At 36.0% G+C, this 16,639-nt stretch overlaps 1 protein-coding gene across 1 annotated transcript; it reads right to left on the bottom strand.

Moving 5' to 3' along the window:
- Window positions 1-1,454: 1,454 nt before the first annotated feature.
- LOC149786619 (uncharacterized) lies at window positions 1,455-14,749 on the bottom strand. The gene is made up of 6 exons (XM_089977130.1): window positions 14,159-14,749; window positions 12,136-12,341; window positions 9,784-10,033; window positions 8,621-8,822; window positions 4,049-4,147; window positions 1,455-3,008 (listed from the first exon to the last, which is right to left on the bottom strand). Exons 1-6 carry the CDS (start codon window positions 14,479-14,481, stop codon window positions 2,850-2,852), a joined length of 1,239 nt encoding a protein of 412 aa, XP_089833256.1. The 5' UTR covers window positions 14,482-14,749; the 3' UTR covers window positions 1,455-2,849.
- Between the last annotated feature and the right edge of the window lie 1,890 nt (window positions 14,750-16,639).

A 16,639-nucleotide genomic window follows, 5' to 3' on the forward strand; every position in this document is an offset into this window, starting at 1 on the left:
ATAGATCTGATAGGATGACAAAGAATCTGTACAGAAACCCGATCGTTCATATATCTGATAGGATGACAAAAAAGCTGTACAGAAGCCCGATAGCAGAACGCTTCTCCCACGTGGCCACATTTCAGTGACATAACACTTTTCGCAATTGCTTACAATTCTGCAAGAAAGTTACAAGTGAACAAAAAGTATTGAGGACAATCTGGTTTGCAACCTTTCGGAGTCTACAAGCAAATTTGATGAATATTTTTTTTCGTAAAATAATCATTCATCTTTTATCATTTGGGCAGCTAATAATCAATTTCGCTTTACGACATCTAGGTATCAACGAATATCACAAGATAGTACACATAAATCTATAAATTTTATGATTATTTTGGACTGACCAAATAGGTTACACGAATCTCGGTTCTTTAGAATGTGTTAGCATTTGACATTCGAATTTTCAAAGATCCAGTATTTTAAAATATGACTTCGAATCTCCAATTTTGAATACTCAGATATAGTCATGTTTGATATTCCAACTTTCAAAATGGAAACAATTTTTGAACGGGCATACGCAGTTCCAATATCCAAATAATCATGCTTTGACGTTTCAATCTTCAGTCTCATTATTCATGTTTCTTCATATTTTACATTCGAATCCACAATTTGGAAAGTAATTGGACATTCGTATCCCAAATATATAATAGCCACACTATCTTTTTTAATTGAATATCTTTTTTAATTGAATTTGTTTCAACAATCGCCAAATATTGCATTTTAAATCTTAAATCACTAGATGTTCAATATACAAAATATTTAGTAGATCGACTTTCATATAAATATTTCCCGAATCTCATTCCAAACTCTGATGTCTCTATGTAATTGGAAGTTTGACGTTGGAATCTCTTATGTGAAAAATAAAAATATTTTCCTATGTCACATTCGAATTTCCAATTTCGCAGACTTTGACTCCGACGCGCAAGCCACATATATCTAATATAAAAACAATATTTGTATAATTAATACAAATTTCCAATATTCAAATATTTGGATAGATTGGATTGTTTTAATCACTTATCCAATCACATGCATATTTGACATTCGTACCTATGACACCATTAGTTTTGGAGAAACAACATTACGATCTCCTTTCTCCAGTCGCTTATAGGACGATATGCTACAATAGGAAATTCGATTCTACATGCTGAAAATATTTGCGAAGTTTGCATTTGAACCTCCGATTGCAGAATATTTGGAACAGTGATGTTTAAATCCAATCTCCTTTCTCCAATATTTGCAAACTGGATATTCGTGTATCCGGTTTCGAATTTGAATATATTTTCATTTTGACAATGAAATAGGTAAATTCAGTTATTTTATTAATTTATTGGTACATTATGTATGCAGCATCCAAATAATTAGCATAGTCGACCTTTCAAAAGTTACCTGTTTGCGTTCGCTCGTTTCTCTTCATGAAAGAAGTAATTCAAAATCATTTCAGACTCAGTGTGAAATGTGTAGATTTTATTTTTGGGTGCGAGAATTTACATTTTGTTATCCATAAGATATTCTGTTAAGATTGATTTTTACATCATTTAGAATCTTTTATCACGCTTGGAAGATATAGCTTTAGTTCTGGTTTACCATCTCTCTAAGATATAAAAACCTAAGACATTACACACCTCATCCGTAAGACAAAAATACCTCTCTAAGGCATTACACACCTCATCCGTAAGACAAAAATACCTCTCTAAGACATTATTCACCTCGTCCGTAAGCCACAAATACGTCTCTAAGACATTATTCACCTCGTCCGTAAGACAAAAGTACCTCTCTAACACATTAAAACGCCACTATAAAACATACAACCAACTCTAGAAGACGTTACGACACCTCTTTAGGAGATAAATAACCTCCTCTCTAAGACACAAACAACCCCTATATGACATGTAAATACCTAAGACAGAATACACTTCACTAAACATATCTCTAAGATATAACAATACCTCTCTAAGACATAAAAGGTGTCTCTCCAAGACATACAGATTATCTAAGATACTAAAATCCTCCTCTGTGAGACATAAAATACCTCTCTAACGTATGTGTCTTCTTATGGTACATGCACCAGTGAAGAAACATACTTGGTTGGAAATACGTGTGCACAAGGTCGTGACGTTATTAATAGAAGAATTATGACAAACCCTCCGAGCAGACGACGCGAACAAATAAATAAAGTGGGATAAGAGCTGCGTAATGAAATAGCAAAAAAAAAACAAAAAACAAATGACACAAAAACGTGATTGCGAACTACAAAATCTTGTGTGCTGTCGGATATGGTAGTTGTGGTATTGCTGTCGTGACAACCGTTGACCTTGGTGTTGGTAGAATTGCGAATACGGCAACTATCATTGGTTCACCAATCGGATATCGATAATAACTGTCGTGACTGGCGGCTCTCTGAAAACTATTTCGTTAGGGCTACACAAATGAACATTTGTCTATTCAGAAAGTATTGCACTCAGTAGATATAGACGACAAAACGATCACTACAACCGAATTTTACTCGCTTCTAGCTGAAATGAAAAACTTTGACGACTGAGAGCACAAAAGGTGCAGAAGGCTTTGCCTCAGAGCTTTAACAGAATCTCAACCCAGTACTTTCACCCCAAATCACATGCACCAACTATATTAGTAACTGTCGCATGCATCAGGCCCATATAATAATTGTTCCATTAGTTGTATTGTTATCATACCAATTGTATTTTTCTGTTTTATAGTTGTTGATTTTGAGAAAGGAAAGAAACCCAACACATGTATTATTTATTTACTCTAACTCTTTACATGAAATGACGGAAATGCGACTGCTGCTAAAAAGAACATCCATACAACTCCACACGCATTCCCACGTAATTGGATGATCCGTCCTTTTTAAAATCGTTGACGACAAAGCGAATGAATCTGCTCAAGAGTGGGTCGCTTAGGGTATGGGCAACCACGGATGACTGGTCGCTGTTGCCCGGAAAATACTGAAAAGAATATTTATAAAAGTTTGCTTCACTGATTTCAGCACTTCTCACTATTATCTTTGATTGGTAGTTATTATCTAATCACATTTGTATTAACTTTTTGTTTCTTTAAATCTCGCTTTTAATGAAGTCTATTCTGAAGAAGCATATAAATATCGCTACGTTGTTTGTATTTCGTTGTGACCAATAGCTAATCTTAAGTTTGTTAAAAGGAGAAAATCACGTACAAATATTGTTTTCTTGCATAAACAATATTGCGTCAAAACTGTCTTAAAATAAAGAATATAAAGATGATGACCACAAAAAATGAATTTAAAGGTATCTTATTGATCTGTATGATACTTCCCTGGTATCCATTCTATCATTTTTTGTGTAATGGTTTTGATCGAGCCTGTTCCTTAAAAGGTCTGTTATCTCCCCCTTATTGGGAGCTCTTCAAACTCACGATTCGTGCATAGAACGAGCGAACACACTTCCGGGTGGTACAGATTCTCTCGATAAACTGATTATAAAGCTGTGATAAATGGACATTTAATCCCATTAAGTTTGCCATGCCGTCTAATCAGCGATACTGCTGTTTTCGATTCTGTAAATTGCTCTGAGTTTATTTAAATTATTATCTAGTAAGCGTTAATGATGCTTCTTCTTCAGACTTTAACAATAAATTACAAAATTATAATAAACTTGTTCTATATAAATAAACTGAATCTTAGCTCAACCATGTCAATTACATCGAATTTATATGTAACCAGAATCATAGATCAGCTTTGACAAACTGTGAGTGTCTTCGTCGGTTCTAACGTCAATATTAACCATATAGTGTCATGCAGAAAGCAAATTATGAATAAAATATGACACCAAAATCTCCAAATCGTTCTCGATACTTTTAGTCTTCTTAGAAATTATGTTTACCAAGCTAGCTTGATCCAAGTGTCCTTGACACATTTATGGCACGAAAACCAAAGCGGGAATGGACGCAGCAGACGGACAAAACAACCCACTTTTCGGTTGTCGTAATTGGTAATTTTAATCAAAGTTACCTTAATATGACAATGTTCTTCATAATCTTTCCAAGTAATGTTGTCCAGGGAGTACTGTAATGTGTAGTTCGTAACCATCACTTCGCAACACGGTGCACCCTGTAATGAATAGGATATACATGTCCTTGAATGAATAAATCAAGATGGGTGGTAAATACTTTTGATTTGTTAAAAAGAAAAACAAGCTTGTTTGGTTTGGCAGGGATTCCTATAATTTAATCGCTAAAGTCTAGAACTTTCAGATGTGTAGAAAACAAATGACTTTCCATTGTCCTTTATAATCTTTATAAAATGGATACGGCGGATGTCATTTGTAACCCAGCAAACGGATGCTCAATTTGACCATCATTCATATACGAAAATCTTATTATTCAGATTTTGTGAATATTAGATGTATCACTATGTTTAACCTGCACATATACTTTAAGCTGATCATGGTGTGCCTTATGATCGGCAGGGGATGCATAAGTTTTAATGGAAACTAATAATCTTATAAATGCAATATTCAAATTGATGGTTCTTGTTCAAATTATACTTAAGTATTGTGACAGCAAATGACACCATACATTTTACTAGCGTCGAAGAAATTGATGTAAGGTATAGCCTAATTAATACAACTTATACATTGATGATGATTTTACTTACGTTTGTACGAATTGTTGTTTTAACTGAGGAGAGATAAATTAATTCCTTAAAAAGTTGGGTTCGAGGGAAATGTAAGTCAAATTGAGATTGGACGTGTTTTAATTACTTTTGCTCCTGACAGTAGCTCCCCCCCCCCCCCCGACAAAAAGAAAACAATAAGAAAAGAAACAAAACTAGCATCATCGCGAACGAAATGGCCCGATTACATACAAACAATACCAACCTGAGTAGACAAGAAATACTATTTCGTCAACGCTGGTGACAAAACGAAATAATAAACCAGTTTCTCAAGTGCGCTGGGTACTGGCGGATCGAGTACACGAGATACTTTCAACGCGATCGGCAATAAATTATGAAGATGTCGCATATCTTATTTTGCAAATATTACTATTTCTTTCTGTATCACAACAATACATTTTGAACATATCGTCTTATCAGCTGGAAAGCGATTCTTTTTTGCTGAATCAATCGAAAGAAAAGCGACAAGACGAAAACAAAATAAACATATGAATTAGATAAGCATAAAAAACTTTCAAGTAGATATAGAGAGACATGTCCATTTTGATAAATCAATGGACTGGTTCGTGGCTGGATGGATAGATGGATGAATAAGTACATAGACAGCTATACGATGTGAAAGAAGTAGACGTGGTTCTATTTGCGCGTGCGTGAGTATGTGCTATACATTTTGCGTAATATCTCTCAACTCATTCTAGTCCGGTCGAGATTGATATACTCATTCCAACGCGTTGGTGTTGGATAGCAAAAGTACAGTATTAGGGTCAGAATTTTGCGACCAATTCTTAATATAGCCTCGTGTTTTGATATGCCAAGGCAGGATTTTCCTATCCAACAACGTTGAATAAAAAAGGATTAATTGTTTCACATTCCTGAACATAAGATGAGGATCGAAGTCAAAATGGCGCGTTGTGAATACTGATTTAACTTTCAAATAGCAAAACACCCACTGAAAATTTCCTCACCTTCAGATGGAATGTAAATATAGATTTTGCTACATAGAGTAAACGTTGAATAACGCTTAAAGAGGAATTAACGGTTAAGAACAGCGACTGAAATGACTAAGGTATTGGCAACACATAGCGTCCGAATCGGTTATTGCAGACAGATTGCGCAATGATCCAAATATGAAAAAGTCATAAAAATAAGATAGACAAAAATAATTATATAGTCTTCAATAATATAATACAGTCTTTCAAGTCTTCAAAAATAATTATATAGTCTTCAAGTCATAACAATTAATGAGAATATGGATTTAGAAAAAGAAACAGCAACAACAATAATGGCATTTCGATTCAAAATTTGTCTATATTATCTGTAAATATAGTTCGACTACTGCGAAACGTTTTGTGTGTGGGACACTTAACTGAATCTCTGCCCATTTTATTAGGTACAAGTGCCGCAGGTAATATTTATGTTGATTATTGTAAAAGAATGCTCATGTGCTGATATAAATCGAGGACCGCTTCGGTGTCCTAGGTGGTAAGAGCGTCACCCTCGGATGCGGGAGGTCGCGGGTTCAAATCCCGACTGAGTCAGAGCAAAGACTTATAAAAAATGGTAGCAGCTGTCTCGCTTGGCGCTCAGCATTATGAGGTTAGTGTTAGGACTGGTCGGCATGTTTTCAGGATAATGTGACTGGGTGGGACATGTCTGCGACATGATGCCCCAATGCTATACATCACTATAAACTGACACACCGCATGCATCGTAACGATATGACTGAAAAATTGTTAAAGCTAGGTTAAAAATCAAAATCACTTACACACACTCACACACAGATACATACCCACACACAGTAGTTAATGCTCGAAGCGCTCTCAGGAAAAAGTCAAAATAGTCCCAGAATCCGGATATTGACCGTGAAAATCTCTATCCATTCAAATCAGGAATGTAAGTAAAAAATATGGTGTTTGATTTTCCAAGGCACAACAACACAACAAGGTGTTAATTATATCTATGATGTTTGTATTTTTTATTCATAATTATAAATATTACTGATTATCGTTAGCTAAATTTCGTGTATGTACGCATGTTCTATTTAAAGACATTAAGAGTTTAAAAATTAAGAGTGCAATATTAAAACGGAATATTTAAATTGATGCTTACGTACGTAATTGGGGTTGCTAATAATAATAGTAATAGTAAACATGATGACAAGTATGGGGTTGTTTCCAATTGGACAGGTCGGTCATGTGGGTTCTTACACGACTTAAGTTATTTCCCATTGGATAGGTTAGGTCACGTGGGTTCTTTTGCGATGTTGTATATTTGCAATTTGTCACGTAGGAGTAGGTGCGAAATGAGTATTTTAATTCATTTGCATTTGTATAACTAGCTAAGGCTTGACAATTTTCTTATTCTTATTTATTGTGGTCTTGTTGTAACATCAAGTCTGCAGACTATGTTACACTGTGTTTGGTTATTATCTTAGAGGAAACATTTGTTTAGATTAAATATCCGAGCTAAGAAGTGTTTATTGGGCAAAATAACACTCTGGGACTATGGCGAATTATTCAAAGGAGTTCTGGACAGTGCCATTTTGATACATCATGACTTTTGGCAGACCAGCACATTCGAGGATCTGAAATTCATTCAGAACATTCTATTTGTTTGGACTTAGGATTATTATGAATTCTGTTCATAATCCTGTAAGTTTCTTTTACTATTTCATTTGATAACTTTGACAAAATAATTAATCGTTAAGTTTTACAAAACTTGTTGGTTTTGCTTCGTTCTGTTACTAAGTTTATGATCATAGATACGTAATACAGGTCATTCAGTGCTAAAGTAATTAGATTGGGGTAGTACTTTGTTCACGGACACGTCACACAAAACGACCTTAGCTTATCCGTTTGTAGTATAGGAACTGGCACCCAATCGATCTCAAGTTCGTTGGAGTGAACACCGAGCCCTCGCAGCTCATGTCGTCATGCATTACCGCTTGCGCCATGCAGGATCTCCCATCTGGTCTATTTTTTAATTTCTGAACTCACTAGCGATTAAATATACTTTTACACTGGGGTGTTTTGTAGATGCGCAAGAAAGTCCTGAATTTGAACCACATCAGGATGGAGATAAGGATTATAATAACTTGCGTCAACCGGCCCACCTCGGAAGCTTTCGTATTACAACGGAAACAAATCAGTACTTGGGGAATACAACTAGGTGAAATGTAAACGATGTGCCCCTAATTTTGGACGCTTGGAAGCGTGTTAGTTAAGACTGAATAAAAGCGACCATTATAACAAAGCATGTCAAATTACATTCTAAGGGTGGAAAAGGGGGAATATACAAGTCACGAATAATGTTGAAGAATACAATTTAATGCATACAAGTCTCGCGTTGCTTTGACATGATATAGTATCGTTATAGCATTGACGATGTCAATAGTTTTCCGAGGATGAGAACAAAACCTATCCACTTGATGTAATTGTTGTTGTTGTTGTAGGGTTTAACGCCAATTTTCAGCACACGATACTATACATGGCGGCCAGTATTAATGGTGGAGGAAGAACCCGGGAAAACCCCTAAAAGAACCGCCGACCCACGAGAAGCTACTGTCAAGCTTTATCACATACCCACATCAGCTGAATCCGAGACTCGAACCCACGCAGACAGAGGTGAGATGATAGTGATCCGTAACGGAAAGCGCTTTAGACCACTCGGCCACTCGCCCCCCCCCCCCCCCCACTTAAAAGACACCGTAATTGGGAGCAGGTTTGGCCGTTTTTATTCGCACAAGATTAATATCTGCAAACCTCGACGCAAGATACAATCTGGGCAGGGGGAGACTAGGATTAAGTCACCATTAAGGACGACATTTTCCTGCAGGCGTCTGGTATATAAAATTACTTTTATGATTTCAGGAGATGTAATCAGCTTGCTTTCAAAGAAAGCTATACTCACCTGGGTGGCAACTATCGTGACATATTTAGGCAGACCTAGATCAATCTGCAACCAGTCTTGAGACTGCGCCTTTTCCGATGTATACCAGCCGGATTTGCTGTTTAGTCTCGCGGCAGACGCCGTGTAACCCTGGTGGATATCGCTTGCAGTGATGGCGCTATCTTGAATATAACCGCTCTCCATCCCAAGGGAGGCGTTACAACTGGAAAACAATTATGGATTAGAGTCTAGAATTGTGTGTTCTTTATTTTGTTTCACTCGTATTTTACATGGATGTCTGTGGACAAATGTAAAACTTATTTCATTTCCCCGAGTTTCTTAAAGTTTTTATTCGCAATTGGGTTCTTCCATAATTTTAAGTACTGAAGGATCACTGAAATGTATTACAGGCAAGAAAAAGCTATGCCTAAACGACAAAAATCTCAATATGAATATAATGCAACAATAATAGTACATTAAACGACATGAAGACTGATCGGAACAACTTTGACTTTTCAGCAGTGTCTTTCGACCTTATCATGGCAGCACTGGCTTGAAGTGTTTAAAGAAATCACAGCCGCTTAGACAATGCATACGAACTGTATAGCAACCACTGCTTAAACGTATGTGTTTTCTTATGTACATATTTTATTTCATATTTTTTGTTTGATGGAAATATCACTGCTTTCTATAGAATGTTTTGACATTTGTGAAACGGTCCTCCGAATAATTCTTTTAATTTTTATTATCCTTTTTCGACAACTAGAGAAATGCAACCTTCAACTTTGCTATTCGAAGGTTGTTTTTATTTGTAGTCAAAACTTGACCTTCTGGCAGACAGAGTATAACCTTGAGCGTTACCTATAGCCTTCTGACCTGAGATTAACTTTAAATTTAAGTTGTAACTTTCCTTTATACAAACTGTTGTAGACCTTGTGCGTTACCCCGAACCTTATCTGAAATTTCCTTGGCAGTCAGTTCACTACCTTATGACATACAACGGCAGACATTTAGTGCTATAGATTTTTCCTGGCAGTTACATAACTTTATCTTATGACAGATACCTTGAACCTTCTTTCAGGATACTTCTTTTTAAGTCAGACCTTTTTCTTCTGATAAACATCGGCAGGCCTTCAAAGTTTTTACCCTGAAACTTCATTCCTGTCATTTCGTTAAAAACTTACCTTCCGACAGATACAGGGAGTCCCTGGTTATTCTTGGCATTCTGAAGCTGGAGTTGCAGACTGGCTATGATTTTGTTTTTCGTGTCTAACTCATTTGTAAGGATAGACACGTTTCCCTTTAGATCGACGATCTGTTTCTGCAGCATGAACATGATGGCCTGAGCATTATTGCTGGCAGTTTCTGCGATTAGGTACTGCGAGTTGAGTTTTGTCAAATTATGTTGCAGTTCCAATATGTGTGCATCCTTTTCTAAAACAAATATCGATTATTATGTATGTTCTTCTTTACCGTCTTCTTGTCATTATTGTTATAATTATCATTACTATTACTACAGGGCAAGCAAATGAAGTGCAACATAAACGTTATTACTGTACTGGAACAACAATAACTTGCAACAAATGAGGAATATTGTATTTTATGTACACATATCATAGCGTGCATGCAATGCAAACGACATTTCGCTTTTACAGGACAGATGTAAATCGAAATATATATATATATATATATATATATATATATATATATATATATATATATATATATATATATATATATATATATATATATAGTTCATTCAGCCATAGTCTGTATTGTAGACTGTGAAGTTTGATTTTGTTTTGCGGTGACGAACTTTACCGGTTTCATACACACTTGAATATTGACAAGTTTACTGCAGCGTCCTTTTAAAAGCACAGAATGCGTAATATTTTATATACTTGTAAAGATTGTTCCCTACAGTGGAGCTTTGCAAAGTAATATTACATATTTACAATAAATAATTATTTTGTGTTCATAAATATATATATATATATATATATATATATATATATATAGAGAGAGAGAGAGAGAGAGAGAGAGAGAGAGAGAGAGAGACAGACAGACAGACAGACAGACAGACAGAGATAGAGAGAGAGAGAGGAACCTCGTAAATCCGGATTAAGTTTTATCCGAATACCTCGCTTTCCTAACATAGTTCAACGGTAACGGAATTAAACGTTAATGAGATATGTTAATCCAGAATCCATGTTCTGGATCCGGAAGTAAAAATCGGGACCAACGTGTATAATTGCTATAAAACGTCCCTCGATAAATTGGAAATAATCAGTCCCAAAATATAAGAAAATTCGAAGAATCGTTTTTGAAAATACAGTCAATTGTAAAAAACATATTCACCTCCGCAAATTTGGATATCTTTCAATTTATTAAACTCTGACTGGTCAGCTTCTAGTAGCCCGTTAAAGTGTTAACTGTATCACATAATGATGCTTGTCTTCATCTTTGCAATCCAATGTTCCGATATGTTAAAACATGTAACCTTTGGCGAATCGATCAGATATTTCAGTGCTTCGGATCTGTAAATTTCACTAGCTACCGTGACACCGAATCTAATCAAAATCACGTTGTTCAACTTTGAACATCGTTCCTACATCATCGAGACAAGCGGAGCACACAAATGGAATGGACTCAAAAAAGATTTTTCCATTTGTTAGACTTTCGATGTTAAACTTCTAAAGGATCCTTTTGAAGTCAATGCCTCCATCACTTCGGCAAATGTACAATGCACCGTTATTTTACGCTACTGATTAGTTGACATTACATACTATGGGAGGCAACTCGTGAAATCAAATAGATATCGCTAGTACAAAAATCAGAAATATATCTGATCGATCCGCCAAGGTGTAGTAGCTTAACATATCGGAACCTTGGCTAGGAAAGATGGGTTATCCATACTTGCCTATTCAGCAGACTTAACCCACGCTCTCCGCGCCAAATATCAAGAAATCGATAGTGCAGTATTTGTGTGGCTCTCAGACATACTGCCCCCCCCCCCCGGCTAAAAAACCCAAACAACAACAACAACAAAACAAATACAACAACCTAAACACGAACATAAACGTGCAGTCACTTATCATTTGAAATTTGGCCATCGCATTATTATTGTGCACGTTTATTGAATATTATGTACACTTTGGGCAAATGTACACATAGACGTTTGCTTTGGTGCCATTTCGAGGAAAGTCAGGATCCTTTTGAAATTTTGGAACACCCCTCCCCGACACTGATCCCGCTCTGTCAACACAAGTCAGTATATGTATACATTAATATATTTCAACCATTATTGAATAATACAGTACATGTACATCTAGTAAATGCATGTACATGCATAGGAAATAATGACATCGTAAAATATAAATGTGGATGATTCAGTTAAAAGAATGAAAATTCATTAACTGGGAACGAATGTGTACGGATTAACACGGTTCCACAATATATACTACCATATCTATTATATGCTCAAAGACACACAGAGTCTCTCTATTGCCCAAGGACACCATGAAATGTATACTCACCCGGGCAGTAATGGAGGGCTGGATCTGTATAGTTGACTGGCAGCCCCAGGAGTTGATTAAGAGAACTTTTCAGGACAGCAATGTTATGTTTGACATTATCCAGTTCCATCACTAGTTTATGCACGTCTTGGTAACGTACTACTTGTTCAGCGTGGAATTCGTTATTCAGAATGTATAACCCCCTTGTCAGGTTTCCAAGATACTCTCTGTAATTTAAATGTAATGTATAAACCAACTTGTCAGGTTTCCAAGATACTCTTTGTAATTTAAATGTAATGTATAACCCCCTTGTCAGGTTTCCAAGATACTCTGTAATTTAAAAATTAATGTATAAACCCCCTTGTCAGGTTTCCAAGATACTCTCTGTAATTTCAATGTAATGTATAACCCCCTTGTCAGGTTTCCAAGATATTCTTTGTAATTTAAATGTAATGTATAACCTGCTTGTCAGGTTTACAAGATACTCTTTGTAAATTAGATGTAATGTATAACCCATGTGTCTGGTTTCCAAGATACTCTCTGTAATTTGTATGTAATGTATAACCCATGTGTCTGGTTTCCAAGATACTGTCTGTAATTTTGATGAATATATACGAAACCTTTAGAGTTCCATTTTTGATTGTTATGGTCTTTGAGTTTACCAAATTATGTTGCTACTTCATGTCATAAAATATACGCAAATTATAGTTAACCATTTTAAGAAACGTTTACATCCTTTATTACAGAAACGACTTGTTAAATCCTCGGATACGAAAACGACTTTCAGCGTTTGCAACCCTAAGAACCAAAGCTAAGTTTTTGCATTTTAGTCCAGTTTGTTTCACATTTGCTTTTTGGAGTCATAACAATGAACTTAAGAACACATGGAATATGACCCAATACGAATTTATTTACCGCGGTGTTAAGGTGGCAGGGTCCAGTTTCGTAAATTGGCCCCTGGCAAATTTCTTAACTTAAGGCTATGGTGTGACTTTTTCAGCTATTATTGTTTAGCATTTATAGATATGGATATATTTGTGAACTAGGTGTTTTGGGCTTGTGTTGTTCTTGAAATTGATGTCAGGCATGTACACCCTCCATACTTGCTCTGCAGTATGTTGATAGTGAAATACCAATAGTTGGCTAGGAAGAAGAGCTAGCCTCCCATAGCAGTAAACACGTGGGTTCAAGGCAACTAGAGTATCTCAAAACGGCTTGGATGACAACTATTCTGAATTGCATCAAACTATTTAGTAGACAATGTTTTTCAAAATTTTCATCCAGGGAAAGGGCTTGCGTTTGCACTGTGAGTACCACATGCTGTGAAAATTGGCATTTGGATGTGAAAAATGCAGGTATAAAATAGGGGTTGGGGTGCATAAACCTCTTCTGCTGTGAACTGCCATTGACTTCTCTGGTCAAGTGAATACTATTCTTATGCTTTGTTTTAATATAGGTATCTAAAAATATGGACCTTTTCGACCTCACTTGTGTATTTGATTTTTTATGATTTTTTATACTAGGTCGCTGATTGCGGCATTAAATTTGTGCATAAAAACTGGACCCTGCCCCCTAAGGACAGTCATTCGGAACCAAATCAGGCGCAGCCATGGGGAAAATCAAAAGCAAGAAGATGAAATCAGTATGATGTAGCATTTCTATTAAGTCCTCATTAGGAGGATACCTCGTATTATGATGTTCCGAAAAAATGGAATATAGTCACCCGTTTACATCAGGGAAGCGCTCACTTATATGCAATTCATTAAAATACATAGGACCTATGAACTGGTTTCCAATAAAAATGGATGCAAAACAGCAAGACAGATGGATAGTTTAATGGATTAAATTCTGATTTATATCGCAGTTTATCAGCAAAAGGTGTTCGTACATTTTTGGTCAGGTTTTAGTATGATTATATTTTAAATTTCAACTTGGTATCACAATGGAACAATAAAATATAAACTAAATCGTCTTGGATGACGCATAATATCCACTTCTTGTTAAAATAGAATAGTTCGTGTACGAGTAGAAAATATAGCCGTACCTGTCGTGTGCGAGTTCCGCATCGATGGTCCCCATATGTCGCACCATACCGTCAATCTGATTGGTAGTGTTGTACTTGAGTATGTCCACATCGCGCAGCATTGGTATCAAAGCCGCGTTGGTGCTTACTCGTTCTTTAAGAATTTCATTCATGAGGGAGTTGCTAAGGTTATCAAGCTGTCCCTGAAATATATGCTGGTAGTCTAAACTGCAGGCTAGGTTAGCAGCACATTGCTGCAACGACGCTAAATTCTGTCCAAGAGTTTCTTTGGCGATAAAAATGGCCACAACGAGTGTCGCCTTCAATAATGTATTACCATCCATTTTAGTGCTTAGCCGATTACCTTAACCCGGCGACTTCAACGCGTCGACTGATTTAGGAAGGAAGGCCTCGACTTCTCTTAATGTTTAATAGCAAAGCTGCCTTCGTGATGTAACTTCCTTATAAGGTAACAGTTTGAGGACAGACTATAATGTTTATCATGCCATATGTACAGGCAGCTGAAGCCATTTGGGTACAGGAAGATAAGTTTGGATAACGATACAATATTCATAGGGTTGAAGGCGGTTTTATCAGTTTGTCTAACACCATCACTCAAACCAAGGCGAGTTCCCACCACATGTAACTAACGGTAGTTGTCATAGAATTCAGTAAGTGCAGTTCTAAAACTGTGGCTATAGAGTCAGAATTGATTGAACAGGACCATTCATCGCTTAAAATGGGATAGCCAATATCTATTGATATCAGTAAATTGCGTAAAGATATCTAGGATACGTACGTAACTATATGCAGGTGTCTGATAATTTGTACTTAGATCATTCTGTAAAATGTCGTGCATATTATTACGAATAGGTTAAACGGCATGTCAGCACAATATTGGCTAGTTTGTGCCTATTAAAGTTATGTTGGAACAAGGCTATCGTGAACGCCCCGTTTTTATTAGTCCTTTTTAGTACGGTGTGGCTCACTTGAGAGATTATTGACCAAACTGTCTCACTGACCCCAATCTTTGTTCAAGGATTGACCTGTGAAACTAAACGTAAGGTGCGAAAGCCATTATTTTCCTTTTAGAGTTACAATGAATGTGACCTCTAATCTTCATACCACATAATATATAGCTTTTATTACTTTATGTGCAAACCAGTCACAAATTGCGATCACAAACAGAACAAAACTTTATCCGCAAATCTAATTTTGTTTTAAACCATATTGACCTTGGGCACTGACCTTGTTATTTATATTTGATTTCTTTATATTTGATTTAATTTAATTGTTTGTAAGTTCTAAAATAGTTTTATTTTTCATTTCATTACATGTCAAAGTAATGTTATTACAGAAAGAAGAAAATCAAACGCAGTACATTTTGAGAGAGAGAGAGAGAGAAAGAGAGAGAGAGAGAGAGGCAGAAAAGAGAGAAAAAAACAAACAACAAATGCATCCACAAGCGGAAGAAAAAGAGAAATAAAGTCGTGCAGTTACAAGAAAAACAAATGCTGTTACAATTTGAGAGAGAGAGAGATATGCGGATGCAGAGTGAGAAGGAAGAGAATCAATATCAATGTAAAATAAAATAAATGGAGCTGGCAAGTTAAAAGCACATTCCCACTTCAAATACAAATTTAAGTTTCGATGTTGCAAAGAATGGTAGGTTAGTGTCCCATTTCACAGAAAGAGAAGTAGACAAATATTTTGCTCGTTTTGAAAACGTTGCTGATAATTTGAAATGGCCAAGGGAGCATTGGACTCAGTTATTACAATGTACTCACTGGTAAGGCTAGTGATATTTACAATTCATTGCCAGTTCACCAAAGTGGTGACTATGATACGATTAAAGAATGTATCTTAAAGGATTATGAGTTAGTACCTGAAGCTTATCGGCAAAAATTCAGAAACTATAAAAAGAAGCTGGACAAGCTCATGTCGAATTTGCTAGAGAAAAATAGCAGCTATTTGATAGAAGGTACTTAGCCAAGAAAGTTTAGCAAGATCATGAAAGTCTCAAACAACTTGTATTACATGAAGAGTTCACGAACTGTCTCCAAAATTGATATTAAGACTTATCTTGACGAGCATAAGATCGAATATTTGGAAAATGCTGCTCGTGCTACTGTTGAATATTCTTTAACTCATAAAGTTCCTTTTGTAAATAAGACTTTCACTCAACAGTCGTCTGGTAGTAACGTATTTCAGCCTAATACAAGCCCTTCTAAATCTCAAACTGGCACAACGTATAAAAATCAAGCTTCTGATAGGCTTGATCAAAGATCCTTGTCTCTTCCTATGTGCACCTGTTGCAAGAGGAAAAGACGTGTTATTTCTGATTGCTACAAATTGAAAAATAGGCATCAGAATCAAGACAGACCTATTCCAAATGTTCTTATTTCTAAGATGACAAGGTCACTGTCATATATTAACAGCAATACATTTGTTGGTTGTAATATATCCCAATCTGATTTTATTATGGAGAATTATGAACAATTC

This window comes from Sinohyriopsis cumingii, chromosome 12 (genome assembly GCF_028554795.1).
Source record: "Sinohyriopsis cumingii isolate HCF-2022 chromosome 12, ASM2855479v2, whole genome shotgun sequence".
Classification (NCBI taxonomy): Eukaryota; Metazoa; Mollusca; class Bivalvia; order Unionida; family Unionidae; genus Sinohyriopsis; species Sinohyriopsis cumingii.

Bases quoted from the DNA above. Each gene is read 5' to 3' on its own strand.
- LOC149786619 (XM_089977130.1), bottom strand. From the start codon at position 14,481: ATGGATGGTAATACATTATTGAAGGCGACACTCGTTGTGGCCATTTTT. The intron at 10,034-12,135 runs GTGAGTATACAT...TATTTGTTTTAG, and splicing joins AGCCCTCCATTACTGCCCGG to AAAAGGATGCACACATATTG. The intron at 4,148-8,620 runs GTGAGTATAGCT...TATTCATTACAG, and splicing joins TCACGATAGTTGCCACCCAG to GGTGCACCGTGTTGCGAAGT.